General features: G+C 39.3%; 1 protein-coding gene across 11 annotated transcripts in view; it reads right to left on the bottom strand.

Annotated features, from left to right (window-relative positions):
- LOC117205689 (max dimerization protein 1-like) overlaps positions 1 to 27858 on the bottom strand; it is a 229167-nt gene that overhangs the window by 72472 nt on the left and 128837 nt on the right. For 10 of the 11 annotated variants that reach the window (XM_033444361.1, XM_033444363.1, XM_033444362.1 and 7 more), the window contains exon 6: positions 20398 to 20719. In XM_033444361.1, coding sequence (XP_033300252.1) covers positions 20398 to 20719 — 322 coding nt within the window. Of the gene's footprint in view, positions 1 to 19232; positions 19274 to 20397; positions 20720 to 27858 lie in introns of all 11 variants that reach the window. The other variant, XM_033444367.1, reaches the window with a different exon arrangement.

The following is a 27858-nucleotide window of genomic DNA, read 5'->3' on the forward strand; positions in this document are numbered from 1 at the left end:
TTCCAAGGAATTTTCCAACGATTTTGTCTTCCAGGATGTACACTCCATGTTTTATAGAGAGAGAAGGAGAGATTGGGGTTGATTTTCAGCTGTTTACACGTTGCTTGTATGACAAGTATGCTTTTTAGTTCTTTCTTCCTTTTTTTTTTTTTTATACGCAGTAAAAGGTTCTGTCAAAGAAATTGTCAAAGAATTTTGCCTTGCAAGATAACTCGCCAAATATCTTATCGAGTTCCCATATAAAAATGTATTGGGTTATTTGCGTGTTGGTTAAATGGAGACATGACGTGCGTATTCCTTTCGATTCTGTGCAACGAAAGGTATCGTACTTTGGTGTTGAGATTATTATCGGCGTTGAAATTTCCGCAGCTGGAATTCATTTCGGATCGAAAAACCTTAATTACCTACAATTAAATTTTAATTGTAGCTGGCTAATAAAAAACGAATTACGTATTGCTACGTGAGAAGCTATTTCTTATTGGTCCTGCAACAACGAAATTCGCGGTTTCTCGACGTAATCGCGAGGCGTGGTCGTGGCCGGCCATTAAACGACGCGACTTGGTCGGCGCCGCTTTTAAAATTACATTCGCTTATCTTCCTACATACTTGGCCGCGCTGTAACTTTCATTCTTCATTACGTGACTGCGAAAGGACGCATGAAAAATTCACGGACCACGGGCAGAACGTCTGCGGTAGACCAGGGACAGCCGTAGGCCGGAATTAATTCTCTCTGTCGCGTATGTTCGCCTCCCTTTCGGCCACTTTCCACCTTTTAACGAGTCGTGCACCGTGGAAACACGCTTGCCTTCAAATTCTCAAAGACATCACGTAAATCGGTGATCGTCAGGACGTTTTCCGATATTTCCGTCATCGCACTTTCGAAAGTAACTTGGTTCGTTATTTGATTTTGATTTGATAGTTTCTTACGGTTCCATTGCTTGTCTTCGATTTATTAGAGCAGAAGTGAAACACGAAGTATATTACGCGTTTTATTAACTTTTTTTGGGTTCACAGTCTGGAAAAAGAACTTGGTTTATTTCTAACTCTCACTTATTCCCATATGAGCATCAGCTAAATATTTATTAGATTATCCCATAAGTAATGCAATCCTTTTTGATACCCGTAGCACTCACGAAAACAAACGATCGTTTACCATTAATTAACCATTGATATATCTCCCTTCATTTCCCGCAATCTTCTCGCCATGTTTCCATCGAGTCTTCCATTTTACTCTTCCACGTTTTGCCACAGTCCTATCGTATCTTATTTACACAAATTTGAAGCTAGAAATGCATCCGATAAATAGATAAATTCTATCTAAATAAAAGTCAATATTAATTCTGGCAAAAATTCTTACACATTTTCAGTAATAGTAAAAAAAAAAAGAAGGAAAATCTGAAATCCGTCATTTTGACGAGTTCGAGCGCTATGCTCTACTTTTTACTTGTAGTAACTGCATTACTTACCGGGTGACCTAATATTTTCCAAAACCAAAAACCAATCAATTATATAGCTGGACATATCGCGTTAAAAGCAACAATTTGTCCGAAAAATCCATCAATCCGCCGATATCGTTCAATATCGCCGATATCGACGCAGCTGGTGTCCCATCGCGAGATACAGAACCGCGATTAGACTTCAATTTGCATCGGTTCGTAATGGGTTGTACATAATGACAGGCTGTTGGTGGTGGAAAATCGGAGCCCATAAGGCTGCTTATTTCGGGACGATTTCCACGGAAGACCTTAATGCCTCGAAGCTGCTGGCCGAAGCGATTAGGCGAATTACTAAACACGATAAGGACCGTCCGGATAAGGTTTCTGTCCCGAGGCGTTGGTAATAGTTCCTGTCGTCTGGTCGGTGACGCCGAACCATCTCCTTGTCGTCGATCGCGATATATCGCAGCTCCGTACGCGTCTCGTTTTGTCCCGTAAACGTTCAGTGGAAAACTGTTTATGGAAATGATAACCGAAGATGAAACATCGCAGAATCGTAACGGCACATTGGAATTTCTATACTTTTGGTTTAAAATGAATATCACGAACAGAGAAACGAAACGAATATCGAAGAGAATAAGAGAATTAAACGGAGTATAGACGAAGCGATATTTCGAAATGGACATAAATTTCCAAGTATTATTTTTAGATGCAGGTTATTTCTAAATGATTTACAGTAGAATCTCGGTTCATCGAGCCAGCTTGGGAAACAAAGCAAGGCAATTTGGATAACCGAGCGGTTCCGATAATAGACGTTTTCTAGATAAAACTCTCCAGCTCTTGTCGCTGTTCGAAACATTTTCATTTTAAGATTAATTTCAACCGTGTCGCCTTTGACACGTACAATTTATCTTTCGAATAGAAACAAATAATTGTATATATCGGTATACTCGTAACAAGAATAAAGAAGCGTTTACACGTGTTACGAAATTATGCTCGATCGTAGTTCGGATAATAGAAGCTGAGCGTTAACTTGTTCAGATAAACGAGGTTCTACCGCGTTCGCCAAGTATTTGATTATTTCATATGACGGCAGAAAATGAAGGATAATAGACGATAGTTGGAACAACTCAATAACCAAGCATTCCATTCGAAATAATTATCAAACCATCGCATTATTCAAAATCCTGCAAATTCGTTCGTATCGAACAACTCGCTTCCAATTTCCCACGATCAAAGCAATATCTTCTAACGAGCTAATCAATTTCCCCGATTACGCACGATTTCTCTCGCTCTCTCCCCCTCACTCCAATCTCCTACCCCGTACAATCTCTTGGCCTGCAATAGGAAAGCACCGAGAAATGCAAAGAACGCGAATCGTCTCTGTGAAAGATGAAACGTAAATTTCTCATAACTAACATTTCAGTCTCCTTCGACGAACCGATACGTGAGACCAAAGTGATTATGCGTCAAAGCGAACCTCTTGAGGTACGGAGATATCGAATCGATATACGAACTCCGTTACCCTCCCCTTCGTAACCCGCCGCCCACCCTGGCGTGTTCCCCCTTTCCTGTGAAACGCTACGTGCCTGCCTTTGCTCTCCCCTGCCTCGCTAATCTCATGATTGCACTGATTAACCCCACCCTCCCCTCGCCCGGTCTCTGGCCCATCTGATCCCTCAATCGGCCAGACTCGATCATGATCCATCTAGTGAGAATCGACCTGGCAGCGGAACGATCCGAGCAGAGACAGCCCCGCCTGGGAACCAACGTGGAAACGCGTCTCGAATTGCCTCCAGACGCGCCAGCCCGATGAATGTTTTCGAGATGAACCGCCACGGTTATGCGGAATTGCCTAAGGAAAATTTGGCATCGCTCGCTATTGTATTTTATAGAGGCTTTACTGGTTTCATCGTTATCGTTGTTATTGGCGAATCGATGTTTCAGCGTTAAGAAACTTATATTCCAGAGGTTCGTGTTTTCAGAGTTTCGCGATCGAACCTCTCGAGCTTCGAAAGACGTTGACATCGATCGTTATGGCGTTTCTACAAGTTTTGCTCGTTCGATCGTTATTTCTATTATTGGCAATTATTAATTCGCAACGCTCGGTTAATTGGCGAAGATCGAATTTGGGATGGTCGCAAAAAGGATCGGTTTGAACAAATTTTGCTTCGGTTATTGCTCGATACCGTGTTCTCGATTGCTACTTAATCATCGCGACTGATTATTTGATCGAACGTAGATTAATAAAATTTTGTGTTTGCAAGTTCAAATATAATCGTTCGGAGATTGGATTTTCAGCAACGTTTTATTGCTGCATATTGCATTTTATCAGAGATTATTCGTTTAGTTGTTATTATCACTAGAGCTTGATGCTTGATAATTGTTGGAGTATTTGTATATTCGATTTGAAAAATTTGATGAAAACGCTTCGACAGAGAAATCAGAGAAAATTAATGGAACATTTAACTTCACTGAAAGTTTGTCAATTAAAGGAAGAAACCAGAAATTTTGAATGGGTTCTGCATTGAAATTCAAGCCATTGTTGTTATTAATGGTGTTGTTCGGCGTAATGCTGGAAGTTTAGCTTGCATAGCTGATAAGATATGGCGTTGCGCGAAGTGTAATGAAAATTAGGTAATTTCAGAATTAGGTGAAGGAGCATTTGTTATTGTTAATGGTGATTGAGGTAATTTTGAGGACAAGGTTGTACGGCGTAACAGTGCAACTTCAGACGTTCAAGTGATGGAATATGGTGTTGTAGGAAATGTAATGAGTACCTAAACTAGGAAATTTTGAACTTGCAAAACGATTATTTGTTCTGGTTGGCTGAAGTGCCTTTTGGAAATGGAATTGTTGCGCCGGAAGGGCAATGGTACAACTTCTGACGTAGAGGCGATAAGATATGGTGCTCTAGGAAAGTGTAATGAGAGGAAATTTTGGTGTTGCTAAAGGACACAGTTTCCTATTGTTATTAGTAAATGGCAGAGCTTTCAGAGGAACAGCTATTTCGCGCTAAATAAACTCTAAACTTTACGTATAACAAAAATTTACAGACGATACAATTTGCGAGAAGAGCTTAGGAAATTGTTGACTTGACTAACTTCCACATTTTTATTTATTTATTTATTCTTTTAATTATGGTTTTATTTTCATGTTAAACGTTAACATCAGATTTGTATACAAAGTGAAAAACCACCACACCTATGCGAATTTACGAGAATTTAGGATCCAATGAAATTACAGTTTTTTAAATTTATACATTTCTATTCCCTTTTGTATTGTATTCTCGTCCTAGTAATAAATCGTGCATCTGAGTGATAAATCTAAAGGCCAGAGGGAATTTTTACATGAATATCGAATTCGTAGTTCTACGCTTCGTTTTAATCTCCTTCTTCGATTAAAAATCGATCATATACTAAATGTCATTGGTTCAGCGCAGTTATGATAAATTTACACGCAGAAATCAAAAACTTATTAAGGTCATCTAGAAACAATTTCTGCGGCAATCTAGCGTCATTGCGGGCAGCGCAATATCCCCAACCGAAATCTCATCGTGCATACATTTTCTACTCGTCAGTCAAACAAGATTAAATTGACGAACATGTAGATTACTAGAGTCCGTGCGATTCGACGAACGCAAAACACCACCAGTGTAATATATCGTCTGAAACTTGGCAGCGCTAACAATAAATTCTCTTGCATTCAGAATTCTCGAAATACAGTGTCTATAGTTCATTCAGAATCGGAAGAATAAAGATTAAAAAGCAACGAAAGTTCCTGCCCTATCTTTATCATGAATATTTAACAAAAAGAAAGTTACAATTGTTATTTAAACGCTATCATATTCATGGCGCTATACGTCATTGTAGAATATATTAATCATATATGTATAGTAATCGCCGACTTTTATGCGTTTATGGGAGATCTGAAAGTGAAAAATTGTACGGAATGCAAGTAATACGAAACGATGCATAAAATATCGAAGATATAGTGCTTCCTGTGATGTCAGCTAGGTCGAACAATTTTCCACCGAGGTTCTACTTTTTTATTTCTATTCTTGAAACTATGAATTTGCATCGATATCTGCAGCCTAATAATTATACAGGGTGGTTGGTAACTGATGGTACAAGCGGAAAAGGGGCGATTCTACGTGAAAAAAGAAGTCGAAAATATAGAATAAAAATTTTTTTTTAATTTTTCCATCGAGACAACGATCTACAGTGAAATCCGTTATAACGAGACGTGATAAAGTGCACGCGTACCGAGCAAAAATTCAAAGTCGATTTTCTCGAAAACAAAGCCTCGAACGAGAAATTTTTATTCTATATTTTCGACTTCTTTTTTCGCGTAGAATCACCCCCTTTCTGCTTGTACCACTAGTTACCAACCACCCTGTATATCAAAATATATTAGGTCGTCCGAAAAGTTTCTTTCCTTTTATAAGGGAATAATAGATGCACAAGAATTTCCGTTTTATATTATTTTATCGAATTACGTATGGTCCATTTTGTTCTATCAAAATAAAGATCACAACGTTCGACAGATTATGTTTCATGTTTGTATAAAGATGTGTCGTTGTAATAGACGGGTATGTAAAAGAAAGACACTTTTCGAACAACCTAATACTATAACAATTATATATCGGAACACACTGTAATAATTATATACGTATTTCAATCATACGAATGACTAAAAAGTATAGCGATTAAAAATTTCCAAGAATCATCGCCCAAAAGTAGTAAACTTGTAACGTTTCTGGCAGACGCAAAAGTCGCCCACTCGATTCGAAACGAACGATTGGAAACGACAAGACGTACGAAAGCACAACGCGGTAAAAAGCGTGGAGTAAAAACGATGCGGGGGGAGAACAATGTGACATGACAAATGGATGATCAATAACAGGCAAATTACGTGTACGGATCATTGTTGACCGAATGAAGCACCGCGTGACAACGAGAGCAACGCGGACGATAATCGATGAGCGCGTTACAATTCTCCTTGCAGAATGGAAAGCCTTCGAAACGGGAACGCGATAAATCACCGACGTCTGGCTGTCTTAAAACATCGCTCTACGATGAAGTATCGTGTCCTATGTGTCTCGAGAACGGCGATGAACATTATAGTATGTAGAACCTTCGACGATCTACTTCAACACGTTTGTTATCGTTCATACTGGATTTTCTAGTCATTTCTAGAGCGTCGTTCGTGATACGTGTTACACATGTGCACTACCGTGCCGTGAGTATTTCGACACTTCCAAATTATTGCACATATACGAATACGAATTTAAACAAAGCTACTTTTTAATCTGATTTTTGTCTCTCATACTATCTCAGACGATCGTATACAGAAAGTAGATATCGATAAAAACAATAGTTGATATTGTAGAATAGAACCTCTGAAAAGTATGCTTGAGGAAATGAATGGACTGATCGGTTGCTATATTTTTCCCTATTTTTATCTCTCCTTTTCTTCTCTTTTATCGTCAAACAGTCGGTGAAGTAATTAATCACGCGATATAGAAAACGTCTTCAACACGTGTGCGACATTTTTTTACCTTTGTATCTTTGTTTCTTCTATTTGTTTATTTTTATTGTTGAAATAAGAATTATATATATATATAGTATTTTTTGGCACTTTTGTTGCATGCGTTGAGTTTTTATTCAGTGGAAACTAGGCCGCCAGAACAATGAGGAATTGTTAACGCTCGTTGAACGTTGTAATGTTGCAATGTTGTGAATTGTTTAAGGTGTTTGGATAACAATGTTCTGTTTGATGTAGAACCGATTGCGAAAAAGTTTCGATTGTTCTCGCGGATACTGGATAACAGATGATGTATTGTTTCGAATAATATTTGAAATGGATAGTCATGACAATTTACTGTTCCAGCGTTTCAAGCGCAAGAAAACGACACTTTAACACGACTACTTTTACCAGCTGTTTTCAATCTGTTTTTCCATTTATCAGCAAAGTCCTTTTGAGAACAATTCAAACTCTTTTCGAAACTACGATAAATCGAGTCTCTGAGAAGCCAAATTGATCAACTTCACTTTCGACATGGCTTTCGGGCGATTCTATTTTTGCCGGATTTATCCTAAACTTACAACATTGATATTCATTCGTCTAAACCTTCTTTAGCCCCTCTCTAATCCAAATCTTTCTCTCGTGTATAAAAAAATATACACGAACCGAAAGCAGCAGATATCAAGCTCCAAAGCTACATATGCGAGTTTGCAATTTTCGAAGATTTTCCTACGAATACGAATGAGTGACATTGGTGCCACGTTGGCTCCAAAAATGAAATTAGGCTAAAAGAATATCGATATATCAGCATGTGACTTTCAAGTTACACGACGTTATAGAGAGTTAGATTAAAAAAAATGAAGAAGAAAACGCATCGATCAGCCACAACCCCCCACCCCCGTGTGTTTCGTCCCATCGTATGAAACGTTGGCCAAATGAAAAATTAGAATCGATCGATCCACGTCGTCGTTCCACACGTCGACCTTTAATCACGACGAAAAACAGCGTCGAACGATTTCCAGAAGAATCCCTCTTGCTACCTTCGACGTCCATTCTCCGATCTGATCAACGCGTCGACACAAAACCCGTCGAGTCCTCGACAGAATTGCATGCTGATCGAATTGACATTCAATCCGGATCGAGAGCGGCGAACGGAGTTTACACTGGATTCGATCCAGCCCCGTGGATTCGGCTCGATTCGTCGCCATGCAAAACGTCCAGGGAACGCATCGATAACGACCGCGTTTCCCTCTGTCGCCTCCACCCTCTCCCCCCCTTTTCTTCCGGCATCGCTCACCCTTGTTTCTTCCAGACACTTTTCGCATTGTTCCATCGCGTCGATGTATTCGATTTCAGGATAATTTCGAAGATGAATGGTGCGAAGATTGAATGTCCTAAGATCTTATCGTTGTGTGAGTTGATCAAGAGTTATTATACGCGTAGCTTTTTTTTCTTTTCAATCAGGTTTACGATAATTGCATGGTAGGAAATGTTCTAAGAGTATAACATAGTAATTTAACGTTAGGTTAATTGATATTTCACGATTTAATTAAATTTATCATATAATTTAACAACCGATTTAACAGTAATATGCAGAAGACTCAGTCTTTCTTCTTTTCTTTGCTCGAAATATTTTGCATGACTTCCTGTCGGGTATCGGATTCTGTCGTGAAAATATAACACTGGGATATTTTCGTATTTCTGCAACGTTTCGAAAGCGCTGTCCGACTAAAGAGTGCTGCATCAATCTGAATAAGTGATAATCTGTCGGTGTCAAATTTGGAGAGTACGCCACGTGCGAAAAAGCTTCCCAGTCCAAGTTAAGGATAGCGATTCGAGCCACATGTGGTCTAGCTTTGTCGTCGCTCACCGTTATTTTGCGAGGTTATCATCACCAATCGATCATAAAGTTGACATCTCACACAGACCGATGCCAATCGAACAATTGTACAAACAGTCGGGAAATTATATCGGTTAAAAGTAATTAAACGCGAACGCTGGGGGAAAAGAGACTAAACATTTTGCATACACCCAATAGAACAAGCAGCAATAGGTAACTGATAATACGTAACTAATTCGTATGTCGCGTATAAAATATTTCAATCTCGCTCTTGCTTTACCAAATGAAAGAGATTTATAACGTTGAAATACTTTTTAACGTTAGAAGCACGTAATTGTATCGAAAATGACTGAAAGAACGCATAATATAAAATTGATCGTACTTGCCGCGATAAAGTATTATAATCATACACATATCGTTAAATATAATTTCATCCAATGTTATATATATTATATGTAACGCGTGACATATTAAAATCCATTGTTATCTGCTCTATTAAAATTGTATAATCTTCTCGTTCTAATCTTAGAACATCCTGAAAATTCTGACCCGAATCTCTTACATTCGCGCTTTTGAAAACCATTTTACAACCCATCGTGACAATTAAACCTCCAACGAAACCAACAATCTCCGAGAAGAAGAAGAAGAAAAAAAAACAGTTGGAAAAAGCAAGCAGGCGACTGGACTCGTAGCTAACCTCAACCAACCCGAAAGGAACCCTCCAGCCTGTTCATCTCGTCGACAATGTCCCCTTACCTCGAGGAATTAGGAAAACCGGTCCCTGGAAGTAGAAACAATCGATGGCAGCCGATTAAAGCAGAGGGAGCCGGATAGGATATCGGTTCGATTACGTGGCAATTCCCCCGGGATACGACTTGGGGACGACACGCGTTTACGGTTTCTGAGATGCATGACCGGAAAGAGAAAGTAACCGAGGAAGTCTACCCTGTAGAATTCTACTGAAAATTTCTACTCGTCTCTCGTTTCCTTCCTCTATATCGACGATCGATCATCCCTTGGTAATAATAGCGTAGACCAGCTTTAGAAAATTTAATCTTCCGATGGTGTATCGTGTTTTATTTATGAAGGATAATATATCAAATACACGCTATTTTTGCCATGGTGCACGCAGTCTTTTTAGGCAAGAAACCTCATCGACCAATTACGTTTCATATTGATGATCGATAGCGTTGTATTAATTTTCATTAATGCCGATTTGATACGAAGATCATCGAGTTTCTAAGTAATTACGCGTTCCTTGCTTTTCTTATTTACCGAGTTTGCTTCTCACCGACGATACGTTTATTCGAAATTTATTCCAACGTTTATTTATTTTCTCGATAATTGATTTATTCTGGCGATCGACGTAGCCGATGCTTGTATAGAAATAAATTTTAGTCTACTTTTATTCGTTTGTACATATGTTGGTAATTTAATCGTAGACCGTATTGTAACTGCGGCCACTTGAAAGAACCTCCGGGTACAAACCCTAGATTTGACCACAAATAATTGTTACGGCTGCGAGAGCGGACCTTGGGTCAAGCACGTGGTCTAGGTTTACGGATAAGCTGGGATTGTAGCGAAGGATCGGACGAACCAGTTGAGTGTATGGCTAACATCGAGAACCGAAGGATAGGCAAATGTGGACGAATCAGATCACCTGCAGCCACGAGGTGTGCTTCCGTGAGCGAACCGGTGTGTAGCCAACATCGAGTTCCACTAAGGAAAACGTGGACAATCCAGTGGCACAGGATCACTGGAAGCCACCGTGGATTAAGTATGGCGGATGTTGTAATCTACTATCGATCGAGATATCTCCAGTGACCAAAGTATGTAACCTTCGTGAAGTTTCGCTTAGATCAACTAGGAAAATATTTCAGGAAAATATTCGAATGTTTAAGAATATCCCGATTTTTGAAAAAATTGATAGACGGAACGATTTTTTAAGTTTCTAAGATTTCATACTTTTATCGGGATAATTTCAAAAATTGTTCCAAATTTTATAAAGAGCATTATACCTATTAAATATAGCATTCGCGGTCCGATTCTCAACTATTCGTGAACGACGTAATAGAATAAAATATTCGAACGCTTAACTGTAAATCACTCGTCCGTAAATAGAAATTGAATCTTGCTTTCGTCGCTAGGACCTACTAAAAATCTTTCTGTAACTGCAAAATCGAATTTGCAAGAAAGAGTAGAATGGACAGGGGCAGGTGAATCGAGACGGATATCGAGATAGAAACGAGAAGATCAGAGGGAAGGATAATCGATAGGGGAGGCGTTCGCAATTTGCCCGGGAGCAGATCAAATGGAAGTGGTCGCGGCTCATAATTAAGAGCCATCGGCCATTGACGTAATGCCATGCGGCCGTCACGTTGCCTCATTGTTGCCGGCTACTTGCAATTAGCCGTGCGAACGGCCAATTTACCCGCGGCATAACAATCCTCCACCAAACGGTATTCGAATCCCGTTTGATTTTCCCACCAATCGCTTCGATAACATGCAAGACACCGGGCGACCTCTGCGTTCCAATCAAGATAAGGGAGAGAATCTGGGACCAGTCGAGATCCAGGAACATCAATATCCCACGTATTAGGAATTTTGCCAGATCTCTTCTTCGCGAGATCTTCCTGTTCTTACTGACGATGAGTTGGAAAGGATGCACCGCTTCTGCTCAAATCTAATGACACGGCTTTGTTTTCTAATTTTACAAAATCTGCTCTGTCCGTACGATGGAACATTGTTGAAGTATCAAATGTCAAGTGTTTCTTGCGTTCGAAAATCGATATCGTTTAGATAGACAGAATGATCAATTATTTGTTAGGTAGGTTCATGATCGTTTTCCTTGGAAGTTTATCCGTCTTGAAATCTCGTCTTTCTTAATTTTGATATAGTAGAACTTGGTTCTGATAACATAGGGTCGCTAGATAGCTACCTTCTCTTCTCAGATAGCTGTCAGCTCTTCTTATTGGTTCAATAATTAGGATTTAAGTATTCAATTTCAGCTGCTCCTTCTTTGAGAAACGCATAGAATTTATTTGGAATAAAATCAAATATTAGTTACTTGGATATTCATTGTTTGAATATTAATACATATATATTCGTTATAAGAATACGCGTTGCTACGTGTACGCTCGACCATAGGATAACGAGGACTCGGCATTAACGTGTTCGTATAAACGAGGTTCTATCGTATTACACCGCGCTATTACTATTCAGCTGTTCAGGAAAGAAACGACTAACTCCGACGGAATTAATCTTCCAAGTAGTTCGTTTCATATAAACAACTTTTTACCAATCTAATCCAATCTCCAACAATTCATCACGCGTGAACTCTTCAATTCACCGCTATCATAAATTCAGCAAAAGTTATTCAGCGAAACTTCCACTCATCGATCACCAAGCAAACACCACAAACACCCTTTCTCTTTCCAAGCAAAATACTCCCAAAAAAAGACCAGGAATAAAATCCAATTGTCGTTATACTCCATTAAAGACGCAGTCAGGGAACCATTCAGCTTTTCCTATAGCCAGCCACAAGGTTGCCACCGAGAAAGTCGACGCCAAGAGACAAAGAGAGGGAAAGAAAGAGGGAAGAGGAAAAGAGAGAGAGTGAGAGAGCAAAACAATTCAGCCCCTAATTGCGCGAACCGACGTGAGAGTAAGCGGCACTGAAGGAAAAAGGCGTCGGGCGTCGGCGAAGGAAAGAGACGGAGCGACTGGTTTCGGCTGTGCTTGGTTCGCTCATTTTTGCCGGGCTTCAATCCTTTCAGAGGCTTCGTCGCCGCCGAAAACAACCGACGATATATCACCGCTAACGCGATTAACCCTCAAAATTTTGCTCCTAAAGGGATTAGAACGGGCACGGAGCGCGAGCTGGCTTCCGTTGCACGTGCCCACGCCATTTTCGCCAGGCTAACGACGCCAAAGTCAGTTCGGAAGAAACTTTTGCATATCGCCAAAACGAAACGACGACTCGGCCATTAAACGACCGTTTACCACCAACTTTCCCTTCGTCGTGTCAAACACGTACAAGCGGGTTGAAGACATCAACAAACCCTCGCAGCGTGTATCGCGAGGAAATTCGTGATAACAAGTTGACAAGAGTGGGTCGGCATGTGACAGGTGGTAAGCTCCGTTTCTTGAATGGTCTTGAGCTTAGAGAAAAGGCCGGTTTGACCCAGAGGTCTATCTGTCTGCTCATTTTCTCAACTACTGTTTTTTGTCATCGTCGTGCAATAAACGAGCTTGCGGAGATAAGGCTCGTTGATATCCTGAGAAGATTCGTTTCTCGAAAATCGTATAGATCGATCGTTCGAGCATTTAAGCGACGAACAAACTGTGGATATTTGTCCGTTTATTCGGAATTCCGAGATGGTAAAGTACACAGAATGCATATAGTGTACGAAAGTATACGACGTATCTATGGTAGAATACTCGTTATGATTTTTAGTAGGAAAAACGAATCTCTGTCTAACTTTTATTTTCTTAATCGTAGCCATAAATTTGCGTAACAATCCGTAGTTTTGTTGTGAAATTGAGGAATTGACAAAAAGTGGAATTGATCAATTTCGCTTTTGCGAGCTTCGAATATACGTTGATATAGTTAGTCGAAAGTATAAATGTAGTCGAAGTTTTACTTCAAAGAACATTCCTATACTCTGTATACACTGTATACACTGTATACACTGTATACTCGTATTATACACGTCAGCTAATAATATATTCAATGCACGGTTTCGAGCAGCCTGTTTGTTCGAAGCCCGTTTTGTGTTCGATTTCTGAACGACGAGAAGGCTGAATTCGATCCTGTCCACGCGTTTCCGCGAAAGGAGCTTCTATCATTCCCAGTGCTAATTTAGCTGCCGCTATTCCGCGCCTTATTAGCGTTATCTTCTCGGACAAACCACCGGCACGCAACGCGGTCGCAGTTCATTAACCCTTCGACCGTGCGATTGTTTTCTGCGGAGAGCGCGAATGCGTTTCGCGGTTTCTGCGTTTGAAATTGAACGCTGGATGAAGAGGTTTGTCGGAGGTGTTTAGCGTATGATCATCGGGGCGAATGATATTCCGCTTTGAGAGAGAAGATTCGTTTCACTCGAGCGAAGTATTTCGTAGTTGGCTATTTAGAATTGAAAGCTCTAAACTCAAACGCTGGTTCGTGGGAGCATCATCTTTTTACGGTTACTCTGAAATTCGAAACTTGAAATTGATTACGATTGGAATTACGTTCGAATTGAAAAACACCATCGCAATTCGTCCAGAATTCGTCACATCCTAATTTAACGCTTATCAACATTTCTATATCTAGATTCGGAACATGCAAATGTAGAGTTTACCGAGACTGCCATATCTTCGTTCACATCTAAATTTGAAATTCCTACATTTGAATCCGAAATATGCAACAATTTCAAATCTGATCAAATTTCTATGTAGTATCGTGAGTGCTTATAGGCTGTAGATGTCGTTTCTTCTCATGTTTGTATCGTGGAAGAAAAATCGGACTCCGGTCATCGGGATTCGAACCCGGGTTCCGAACGTTCGCAACCTAAGGCGCTAACCACTGCGCTGTCGTCGCTTTTGTTTTTTTTAATGATGTTTATTTAACCCAAGATACAATTTTAAATACATTTTGGTATTCACAATAAACTGTGAATTTTGGTAATGATGTGTTAGGCAAAGGTACCGATACGCGGCGGTACGACGTAGCCATACTATATTATGTGTCGGCGCTTTACATTTTTTGTGTTTAATACAATTTTTGGGTTTAAGCCGCTGGGGAGCGGAGCTTTTATATGATTTTGTTTTTTTTTTTTTTATTTTTTCTGTCCTGAAAACTTGGTCGCAAAACAGGACGCTTCGGTAGTCTGCTTTTTGGGTGCGCGCTGCCGTCGTCCGACGCTAGTTAGTGTCGAGTGGTGGTGATATTTGCTATCGAGTGTCGCCACAGGCCTTTTTTCCACGATACTACATCTATATCTCAAATGGAAATACGGAAATTTCAAAACTGATGTTTCTATCATCTCGATTCGAGACATCGAAACTTCTAATTTATCAAAATTTCTGTATCTCGATTGGAAACAGTCGAATCTCAAATTTAGCGAAATTTCTGTATCTCAGTCGAGAACCTCGAAATACCAATGTCGACAATTAGTTTCTCAGCGTTACATCACCGTACCCCGCCCTTCCGCAAACGATGCAAGTAGAGGTCCGACTGTAAGAATCGAGTGGAAAGGTCGCGTCTAATTTACGACAGCATATTTCAAGCATCGATTCCGTGGCTACACGATCCCTCGGGAGGTGGTTCGAGGAGAACCTCGTCGAAAGAAACGATGACCGGGAGTCGAAGTAGAAAAATAAGAAAAGGAAGAGGAAGAAGAAGAGGACGAAGGAAGGAGCGAAGAAAAGGATGGCGGCAAGTTTAAAACGTTCCCCTTCGTACGGTTTGGTCGGCTTATCGTCTCGATTCGATCTCTCGCGAGTTACATTCGCGGCGGTTCACAGATTGAAATCGGGCAAAATTCGATAGGAGGGCTGGATGTATCTTTCCATGGAAGCCAGAGTCATAAACTCCACAACCAGATAGAGGTTGGATGCTTGTTATTTTTACACTTGGGACGCGTTATTCCAGATTTATATCCAACATCGCGATACAGACCTGGATGCACTAGTTCTTTTACCTTTTGATCAGTTACCTGTTTTCGACGAGTATGCTCGTCACGAAGAAATGGCAATATTTTGTGCTACGACGACTTCTGTCAGTAATAAGATAAATAAATAAAACACTTGCTTTACTCTATAAAAAACTATTATTATAAAATTAAGTGTTTTAAAATTAGTTTTTAGTTAGTATTATTAGTTAACAAGGTAATCAAAATAAAGCAAATAAAACAATTATTTAGTAATAAAGGAATACGATTTTCGAAGTTAGAGTTTGCACGTGAATCGTTCGCGTATAGTTTAAACGTTCTATACTGTTCGAATAGCAACAACTATTGATCGTGATGTTACACGAATATATATTTGATTCCATTTCTTTATTTACTTATACCATGGGTCACTACATAATAGTTTCGTTGATTTGTCATCGAATATCATGCATGTTTATTTGTTTTATCGGTGGTTATTTGTTAAATGTAATATATCAAACACATTTACTGCTCGTGATACAGATACAATAATATGTTCGCGTAAATCAATATTGATTTTGCAGCAATAAAGAGAATATAGAATTCAAATGAAACGAATACGTTAACAGAGGAACAGGCAATTTCATTTATTCGACGTTAATCGAGAAAATCTGGCAAATAAAAATTTTTAAAATCTCATCGTCAATTTGCGTACTTTTTTCTTCTTTTTTTTTTCGTTTTATCGACGAATGAAAAAGATCGATCGAATGGAAAAAGAGATTGACGTTGGTCGATCGTAGAGGGAACGTGTCGTCGCGTGCAACTTTTTATCGGTCGGCCTGCAACTCCGTGGCCTGTCTTACGTAGCAGAACTTCATAAGCGGCGGAGAACGAGCCGGAAGTTTGCTAACGGGCTGACTCAGCCGGTCCCTCTCTCGTCTTCGGCAAATTCGCGGTAATACGCAACGACGATTCTTGCTGAGGGCTCGTAAAAATGTTCGACCTCTTCCACGTTCTCCTCCAGATCCCGTCAAACGTCGCGACCGAAGCAACTAGTAACGAACAGTGAGTTACGAATCGCGATCGAAAGACGGCAATTTGCGATTATGAATTTATTCTTCGAAGTACACTTAGATTTATTATATTCATTGTAAATCTACGAACGAATCCTTTTTTAATCGTTTCTTTTCTTACTTGCGAAAATATATGTATAGTACCCTCATATTGATTTTCTCATTATTACGTTTATTATTACGTTTAATATTGTTATATTTTATCCATATCTTTCTATTTGTGATTTCACAACGTAACTCCTGCAATAGAATTGTTCACTATTATTCTTGAATAAAAGAGTGCACGGGTCAGTTATATACCGTGAGAAAATTTGTATTTCCTCTTTGATATCAGACAGCCAGAAAGAAATAGAAAAGAATTTTCTTGCGGCGAAGGATAAGATAAATAATTATCGCAAAAGTCATATGCAAATAATGAGATTTCTCAAACAAAACGATACGTTGTTCGAATGATCGATCCATTCCAAATGAAACGATATCTTCGTACATTCTTGAATTCGTTTTCTTTTTCCACGTAAACGATAAACTTGGTTTCAAAATGAGAAGATCCAACGTCCTCTTGGTATTGCAAACACCGAGGACCATCGATCTAGGCGTTCTTAAACGAATGCACAGGGAAGCCTTAGCTAATTACAAAGTTAAATTAAATATTGATATGCGAGGATTCAACTTCCTCCGCGAAATAGCCTGTGCTTGGTAGAGAATTTTGCGCCAGTCTCTCGGATACGCGATCGCCCTGATCATCAGAGTGGCTAGTAAACAGACGATATTTAAATGAGCAGGGCAACTTTCGCGTAACCAGAAAGAAAGTTGCCAAGCTGTATCAGTGATATCTCTTGCGGGTCTCAACGGGGTTCAAAGATTGTTGTAAGACTCGTGATACTAATCGTTTCTCGATTCTAATGGCTTCAAAATCAAACCGAAGAATTGTAACTGTTAATTAACGACCAAACGCTAGCTAATTAACCGTTTCGAACTCTTCGAAACTAATTCATACTTGTTCACGATTAGTATGAATCTTGTTGTTTAAAAATGTTTCCAGCCAGGAAGTCCAGCGAATTTCGAAATATAATAAGTTTAGAATCTTTGAATTTTCTGTTTTAACGAAACTGCGTATAAATCGTAATTGTTTAATTTGAACGAATTTCAAAATATCGCAAGTTTCGAATTTTCTTATTATCTAATATGTAAATTGTAATTTCTTCTTTTATTTTTCTATAACGTTCAGCGTGTCGCAGGAAGCTGCGTTTCAAGATAAGATTTAAGGTTTCTCATTTCAAAGAAAATCCTTTTTCAAATAATTTTCAAGAGGATGTACAAATAATTACTTACCTACAGATCTAGAATTCTTCAATTTCTTGACACGAAAGGTCGCTCTAAAGAGATTTCATGTAAATCTAAAATTCCTAAAATTCTTTTCTTACATAGCTACACAATTTCAAGTTCGTATTAATTTTCCCAATATCTCGGAAAATTCCAATTCTAGCAGTCATTCTTATCTACCGATATCGAACTCGAAGCCGTGACATTGAAACCGTGGCGATGAGTCGCAACAGTTGACTCATAATTCGTGGATCGTTCCAATTTTACCCACAACCACGAACGATATTTATACGGACAAGCTTCGCTCGATCCAAGTTCTCCTAACGAGCTGACTCAGCTAACCTTGCTGCTTCATCGCTTTGGAAATCACGGAATTAGAAATCCCTGGCTTAAAATCGTTCCATGGGTGCAACGACCAAAGCGTTGTCCAACTTTATGTCGCTTTCACATGACCATGATCGCTATAATAATCTATCGATACGATACTGATATCGACGATTTTAAGGTTGTATTCTCCGAGGTTCCAATCTCCTATCTTCGTATACGTATTATTTTCATTCACGAAAAATTGTAACGATAATCACGATATAGAAAGCTCGCGGAACCCATAATCTGCGATGCTAACCACTCGTCCAAGTGCTAGAAATAGAACAAAGTGGCCATTTTTCTAATATTCCTTTTACGCTTCAAGATCCGCTATAATTTTAGACGAACTGCGAATAAAACGCTTATCTATCTTTAAAAATCTGAAACTTGCAAGTAACTCGAGCCTCGCAGAAGCGAAACCGATCAACTACAGTTTTAACGCATCTTTTAGTTTCATTGCAGAAGTACGCCACTAATATTCTGTTCTCGAGGAACGAACCATTTGCTTCCATAAGTTCGTTCGTCGCAAGAAGATGATACAAGTAATTGTGAATTCTTAAGTAAATTAAAAAATAGCGTCTGTAAGGTATATCGGTTTTCTGAATATTTCGATTTATACAGTTGATCAATGTGGCTCCTGGGCGGCCCGATCGTACTCGTTGCTAAAAATGATAGTTACACTGCGGATTTTTATGCATTTATGGGAAATTTGAAAGTGCGAAACTACGCGCAATGCACGTAACACGGAATGATATATACAGTGCTGTGAATAATTATAGACTCAAACACATCTTTTGCGTTATTTCTTCAATATTTCCAAGGGACCACCGGTCATGCCTGGATATGTTAAGAGAAATTGTTTTAGCAAAAGTCAAATTGAACGCTGTAGGATATGAGGAGATGTTACATAGCGAATAATCGACTCTCATAATCGAAATAGAGGACGAAAAGTCAATCTTTCAGCAAGACAATGCTTCTACTCAAACAGCCGCCACTATAAAAAAGTGGTTTCAAGATTTTGGAATAGAATTATTACCGTGGCCAGCGTTGAGTGTTGATCCGAATCCCATCGAGAACCTGTGAAGAATTTTAGTCAGAAAAGTTTACGATCAGGTGAGACCACGTATGAAAATGATCTTGGAACTTAGGAAAAGAATAAAATCCACGTGGGCGGATATTCAAAACGAAACTTCAAATGAGTTTAGCGGATAACGTAGCTAATAGATTAATAGAAGCAATCAGAGATAAAGGAGAATTCATTAAATATTTAATGAAAACGTAACAAAATTAACGTTGGCTTTATATTTTCTCACAGTGAGAAACACAATTTTAAGAGGAAATTTAATCTTTTCCAGACTACGAAAGAAGAAGATTTTTGTTTGTTGCATCTTCAGTTCTGTCGTATATTATAATATGAAATTATGTAAACGAGTTTGCTGATTTTTGTTTTAATATCATGAAAAATTTAAAAATAGGATTCAGTCTATAATTATTCAAGGCACTGCAGTGATTGATAAAAGGAAGTTTAAAATTGACACATCATGAAGTTTAGTAACTTTCGTACTAAAAATTGTTCACCATGTTGGTAACAGTCATCTGTTCCGTGCTATACAAATATTCCTTCTGCACACTGGGTCGTTTCCGATCGGTAATTTTAAGTAATTTTTCATTCGTTCCACTTCCATCTCTGTTTAAATTTCGCTTTGGCTAGAAAAACTAGGGTAACATGTAGCGACGAAAACTACTGGATCATATTTATGTGAAACTTGTGAAGAAACTCGAAAGTGTATCGAGGAATTTCGAGGGATTTTCAAAAACGCGAAAACGTGAGAAGAACCACACGAACTGGAACGATCCAGTATGCAGGCGACGTCGATAAAGATAAGGTTGTAAATGGAAGGTTAAATATAAATCCATTTCGTGAAAATTAAATTTTATACAAATTTCCTCCTCCGCTGTAAAATATCCAAAGTATAGCGCTTCCTATAATATTTCGAAAAACAATCTTCCACCGAGTTTCCACCTTTGTGAATTCTATTTTCAAACATAGGAATTTGCATAAAAATCCACAGTCTAATAACGACAATAACAATTTTAGTCAACAGCCAAGTGAAAATGACCGGATCCTCCTAGCGTGGAACATCGATTGATCATTTGAAAGAGTAAGCGATAGCATGCGATAGAGGTAAAGCAGCACTTACCGGACTCCGAGACAGAGGGACTGCCTGCAGATCTGTCGGAGTTCCTGGAGCTGGCCGTGGAGCTGGTCGACGAAGCTGTGCCGAGAGAACACTCGGAAACGCTGCGCCGTTTGGAGAGAAGAGCCGCGGCCGCGGCAGCTCCAGGACCGCAAGAGGAACCGGTTGGAGCGCTCGAGCTTAGCCCATGGAGGCCGTGGAGGCCGTGCAACACGTGCAGGCCTGTCTGGTTTGTCAGCTGCTCCAGCCGTCGCCTGAGGAACCTCTGCTCGCGAGACAGCTGTTCCTTGTGCACGGCGTGCTTGCGTTCACGCTCCTCCAGGCTCTGTAACCCAACGTTCATCCCCATTATGCATCATGCAACCTCGATTCAATCCCTTTAGGTTATATCATCGAGGCGTGTATCCCTAATATAGATATATTCGTTGATTATGATATTCGGTCGATATTAAGATGTTCAGGCAGTTGAATTGTCAGAAATTGCTGTATTTAAAAATTAGTGTCTAGATTTTTGGATGCGTGGAATTAATCTGGCGATCCTCGAGATTTGTGCCTTAATTTGGATTTTTGGTTTTAGTTGGGCAAGAGACTTTAGATATTTAAAGTATTTAACGTAGAATTGAGAGGAGAAATTTCACGCATATCGGTGAATATTCTTTTATATCTTTTCCTTTTTCTTCTTTCTTTTTTCTTCAAATTTAAGAGAACTTATAAAAGGCGAAAAAACACGATTAGGTCGAAAATGACTGTAAAACGCAGGAGGTATTATACGAAATTGAATCTAGAATTAATTTCGAAATCCATTATTATTTTTTACTCTATTTAATTCTATGATTATTCTATACTTGTTCCAGCAATGTCAGTATTCTCATTAGAAAATGTATTTTGCACTAAATTATGTTTCACCGCGTTTCTATCCCAATACTCTGTTCCTCCTTAACGTAATTCTAAAGCAAGCAGAAACAAAATAGCCCGAACGACGTAATATCATCCCCTGAAACTCTAATGTATTTCGATAAAACTTCCATAAGTCAACTAAACCATAAGACCCTAATAGAACGAACAGCTTCCAACAAAATCAATTTGCCACATGGTTTTTCGAAGAGAGAAAAAAAGCAACGAGGAGAAAAAAAGAGGGAGAATATCATAGACGTTTTAATCTTTCGAACGTTCGTCCCCTGATTTATCATGCTCCTGTAAAAAATTCCGCTACAGATAATCCCGTTGGACGTTAGTCCGGGATCGGAGTATTTTTTTAATGCGTTTACGGGAAACTGCGCGCAAAAGGATTTCAACGTTAACCGCGTTTCTGTTCATGGCGGAACTCGCGGCAATTGGCTTCTGCTTTTGTTCCATCTTCATTTCGAAGATTAATTCTGGTGAGCGGATACGAAACTGCTGAAAAATCGCGGAATTAATGGGCTGGAGAGGGGGATTGAAACACAGTTCGCTAAGCTCGCGAGGATTACAATAAAGCCGCAGCTAATTCGAGGGCTCTGACATGAGATTTAGATAATTTAAACTTCTCATTGGGAATGTTCGTTTCGTGTTAATGAACCGGGCATGGGATATTATTTTGCCTGGTCAAGGAATCGTTCAAAGAATTTCACGTTCTATTAATAACGAAGGGAACGTCCAAATGAACGACATTCTGTTAATTAAATCGGGAAACAAGAGCTCGGCTTCGATTCTTTAATCAGAGAATTTGTCGCACGAGTGGGAAATGTATTTCTGGTGTTTGTGACATCTGAGAAATCTGAAACGAATGCTTGTTCTTGAATTTGTATATCCCAGTTCTACTTTGATTTTAACAGGCACGAGTTAGCTTCAGTTAAGAAATATTTTAGCGCTACATTGCAGATAGACAATCGTGCGTATTTTCTTCCCAAACTTAGAGAATTCCTTGAGTATTAAAAGACACTATCGTTCGTTATCTAAAGCCTATCATTTATCATTTATCATTTATCATTTAATTCATAATCCGATCTGATATGATGCAAAAGAACGCAACGGGATTGAAAAATTTTTATCGAAATAAAAATTATGAAATCCTCTTATTTCCAAAGAAATATATCGAATAATCAAGTGAAATACGCCGTAGTAATAGAAATTTTCAGAATTGTTGATCCTTTCAAAGAAATATTCTTGTTATTAAATATTTAATAGTACGAAGGACACAGCTCTTAGGATACGAGAGCACGCTTTTCACGCGATAAAGGTAGAGGGAATAATTCCCAGCAATCGACTGCAACGAGCTTCAAGGTTCGTTGTCTGGGCTATATTAAAACACGATTTACACTCGCGGTCCAATTACGATCAAGATCCGGTCAACTACCACTCAGCACTTCTCGAACGCGCAGAAACACATGGACGTTCCATGGTCACGTTCCAACAATTTCGATAGCGTTTAGATAAATTTATCACCGTTGACCGCGATACTAAAGCTACGATACCGAACTACGCGATAACGATCGCAGAAAATATAATTAAGCTTAAACCGAAAATTTCGTTGAGTAGCCACGGTTAACCATAATGCCAGGTAAATACTCGGCAACGAATATGATCGGTCAAAGTACTAAAAAGATTAAGCGGTTCGAACGATGACAAAGAATAAAATGACAAGATCCGGAGAGGTTTGTACAAAAGCCCACGAGACAAAGGTTTTTCGAGTTGGACGAGACAAGGGAAGAACACCGGTGTATCAATACTTAATTTAACTTTATAATTAGGTAGACCGTCGGTTCGTTGAAGAACATCCGAAGCAATCGCTTTCGAACGAACAACAGTCGTTGGATTCCCATCGCAATAGGGGTTCGTCGCTACTGTTGAAGGAAAAGAAGCAACTTCCTGGCTGACCCAACGCGATTCTCTTTGACTTAAATGAAAAATGTTTCCTGCCTCGGCGATGCTCCTTTTAAGCGACTTCGATACTATCGGATCTCTCGGAAAATTAAACGAATGACGCGAAATAATACTACAGTTTCCCTTTGATCAAACGCGAGGAATTTCAAACTCGTTGCCGAAGAAAATATAATCACGTTGTGGGATTATTAATCCGTTAATTCGTCACAGAGATTACCAACTTTTCAAACGTGTAATTTTTCTTTGTTCCTAGAAGCCTATCCTCCTTTAAACGCATTATTACAATTATACTTTTAACGTTAAGATTAACATTAGAGCCTAACCGAGATAAACTAGTCGGCTGTTTAAATTTGTAATTCTATGTTCTATGTAGGAAAGTACATTCTTTGTTAGAGAGTTTTTAAATGCAACAATCTATAATCCCGTGGAAGCTAGCATTTCGAAAAGATAGATATAACACCGATAATTGTCGCTACTAATGATACGACACAAACGATAACTGTTGTTACCAACTAATGCTACTAGCTGCAATAGTAAACTGTTACTTTCGGATCGAGTGTCATTTTCTCCATACTGTCTGGAAATAAAAACGAATGTTGCTGAACCATTAATCTAGCTCTTTGAATTACCTCGACATCTGGGAATTCGACTTTTCTGTTTCCATTGGAAGATACAGCAAACTTCCATTTCATCGAAAACATCATACGCAATTTTGCTTGAGAACTGTCTTGTACGAACGAGAACGTATTACTATCTTTTCTATTACACGGAAAAAGGATACCAGACGGATTGTCGATACTGCTAAAGAACTATTACATAAGATCGAGCAGAACGATAACAACAACCAGCGTAAAAGCGTCATCGCGGAAGAACTAGTCGGGCTAGATTCAATTAAAGAAGACACGAGATATATATCTTGTGTTCGAGAAGAGACTGCTCCGAGTAATTAAGGCGACGTATCACGCGATCCGAAATTAACAGTTGGTTATTGATTTGTGCCCTTTTTCCCTGCTCTTTTTATACGTTCAAGATCAGATCGATCGAATATTCATCGAGTTTCATCTATTCGTGTCATCTTACGATTGTTATCCCCTCTCTGCGATCTTTCCTTTCTTTTCTTTTTTCTTTTTTTTTCACTGTATCGTCTTTATTAATTCATAACAACTAGAAACGAAAAAATATTAATTTATGACATTTGAAACTGTTTGCTAATATCGCTCGTTTCGTTTAGCATTTATATTCGTAATATGTTTCGCATAGATATAATTGAAAAGTTTAATAAATGTCGATAGACATCAGAGTGGAACGCGGTTGTGAATTTCGAGAATGCGCTTGTGAATGCGCCTGCGAAATGAAAATGTAGAATGTTTGATCGCGACAATGCGCGCACAGGTAAATGTGAAAATAATTGCGAATTGTGTGAAGGCGAATGTGAAAACAATTGCAAATCGCGTGAATGTCACTGTGAAAATAATTACGAATTGTGTAAGTGTAGACGCGAGAAGAACAGCAAATTGTGTGAATGTACAGGCGAAAACAATTGCAAATTGTGTGAATGTAAACGTGAAAATAATTACGAATTCCCTTAACAAACATTGTACAACTCTCTTGACCAAACTCTCAAATTTGACCAATGTAATCACGACGGTGTTGTGCTACGTTATAGTGCTAATCACAGTTCAGAATATTTTATATAACACAGCGACGCCGTACTGCACAAATATCGTATGTCGGCTTTTAGCGTTTTCGAGAAAAACAGTTTCAAAAATTCAATGATACTTGATAATTAAATAACTACTTTTATTTATCTTTATCGGCGATATTATAAAATTCACGATGCAAATTATGCGTCCTTTTTAGGAATACAAAATAACAAAGCTTGTTCGTGGTTCCAGAAAATATCTGCATAAATGCGCCGATACGGAAATATTCTTCTTGACGAATTTATTGCGAAATAGCATACAGATGTGATCATTATACGCCATAAAGAGACAATCGAAAACTATTTGAAAATTTCATGGAAAGTAGACGTACGATATTTGTGCAGTAAGTCATCGACGTACGATAATACGAAGATGAAAATGTTTTACGACAAGCGTTCGAATGCTTCCGCGAATCGGTGCATTTTCTAAAAGTCACAACTTCGTTATTCAACAAATGATATCCAATTCTCACATCCACCCATTTATCCGTCAAGATTCACCTCCCAGTGTTTACGCAACGCTCGCAGATAGAAAACTGTGGTCACTCGCGAGGAAGAGACCATCCGCTTCCGGTGTAAAAGGCGCAACGATCGGTGAACGCGATTGGACGGCTTCCCGTTGCATCAGCGACGCAGCAAGAAGCATCGATGTGCGTCGCTGTTTTCTTTTTTTTTTTTTTCCCTCCATCTCACCCCATCTTCTTCTTTTTTTCTTTTTGTCCGGTAATCGAGTCGAACGCGTTCAATTCGTTCGAAATACAATTAACGCGGACGACGACGACGCGACGTGTGAACGTCGAATACGTACGTATATTTGCGCTGGCAATCCGATTAACCGTTTCAAGGTGGGGACTTTTACGGGGCTTAAATCGATTCTACGTCGGAACTCCCGGAATTTCTCTCGTTTTTCTCTTCTTCCTTCTTCCCCTTTCTTTATCATTGCTAAAATCTCTCTTTTAACGTCTTTACGTTGTTACTTTGTATTTCAAAATTTCCACTTTCCACCTGTGCATCTAGCTTATACAGAAAATTCGAGGAGAATTCGTGATAGAAACACTGCGAATTTCTTGAACTATTTTACTATCGCTAGAGCGATAGAGTCTCTTGTTCGATACATTTTTCGATTTCTCTCGCAACGACCATTTTCCTCGTGCCCTTCTTTTTTATTTCTAAAGTTAGTTCCCCTTCGTCTTTGCACCGATCGCAGTGTTGAAATTTCCTTTTCACACGTCGTCAGCCACGTACGTATGATCGTTCCCTTGTGATGTTTTCCTCCATCGACGTCAAACTCACGATACTACAAACGCAGTGTCGCGGTGTATCGAGTCTGCAGGTTCTATGCGTCTAATTATTTTTTTTTATCTAAGAATTTTATTTATCTAAGAATTTTTGACGATTAAGAACACAGTACACCGATTCGCTTTAGCGGAGACTTTCTTTCTGTTACGGTACATCTCGCGGACTAAATTCGGTTGCGATGATTGTTGAGCTACTGGCTGGACCCGAACAGCCAATCGGGACTTGACAGAGGATAAACGAGCAGCTGTTACGATCGCAGCGGCTTACAATTACATATGGAATTACGGATATTGGTTTCTCGACTTAAATAAAACGTGTCTTACTTCGCCACGCGTCTCCATTCTCCTTCGCTTCTGAAATTCCTTCCTCGGAAGTCTAGGGATTTCTAGTTCGTAGAATTCACCTCGGAATACTCTCTGTCTTGATAGGATTGCTTGCCAGCACGTAGAAATTCTTCTAAGTCGCAATTTAATCACGGTAGAGTGTACCTCGGCAAGGTACTGCCGAAGGGAAGCCGGTAAGGTGATAGATTATCTCCCACCACTGATCCGGAATGGACACTGTCCACGAAAGTAGTTGGAATCGAAAGGGAACCACCAGAAACGTTCACGATAGTCGAGTAGTCGTCGGAAACGATTTTGGGTAAAGTGACCACTAGCAACCACCGAGTGACCACAGTGAACGCTGTCCACGGTGAGCAATCGAGCAAGGGTTGCTAGAGCAAAGTAGCTCCGAGCACCCTTCATTCGTGCGAATCGAGGACTATCCGGGAAAAATATTTATTTACCCATCTTGTAGTATTTGCTTGTTAGCGATTATATACTCGTAGTCGTTAGAGTCGATTATTTTTTGCATATAAATTAGAGTGGCTACGAGAAGCACATGGACATAGCCTCCTTTTTCAACGAAGATTTTTACCGACGTTCTGTACATTTCATTTTCGTGGTATCAAACTTTGGTAGCAATACGACGTTAATTCTTTCGCTGTTGAATATTTATTCTGCCGACAAGGTGCTCGAAAATGGATGAATTTTCCAACTGATTGATTATACCGTGTGGATCTATGCTACGTGGGATCCGTAAATTTACGACTTTAGCATGACGGATACGCATCTCACAGAATGTATTATGATGGTTAGAGCAGTGAAAGGGTTCATACCTACTTGGATTTAATTAATCGGTATATAGACACTACGATAGATGCAAGGGTGGGGCGAATATTTGTAGCCACCGTGCACTTAATACGTTCTTTATTTCCCGACACGTTCAGTTTTATTTTTCAAAGTGATTTTTGCCAGATCTTCGTCAAAATGATCGCTGAAGCGTAACCTTTAAAACGACATATATTTGCGAGCGTTAAAAAATGCCTACGCTGCACACAAGTGGAGAAAATGGAACGAACGTACATACGTATTATAGCGGTACGATTCTTTTGAGATTCGAGAGAAATCGATGAAGAATTGAGAACCGACGAGAGAGGAGAGTGCATTATCTGCTATTTACTAGGACGGTACGTATGAAATGTGGAACCTGAAAATGACCTCTCCGAGGTTCGACTACAAGAGGGCAATACCGTTCGTTAAAGTTTGTCGCCGGTATAT

The sequence above is a fragment of the Bombus bifarius genome, unplaced genomic scaffold, assembly GCF_011952205.1.
Source record: "Bombus bifarius isolate JDL3187 unplaced genomic scaffold, Bbif_JDL3187 scf7180000007992, whole genome shotgun sequence".
Taxonomy (NCBI): domain Eukaryota; kingdom Metazoa; phylum Arthropoda; class Insecta; order Hymenoptera; family Apidae; genus Bombus; species Bombus bifarius.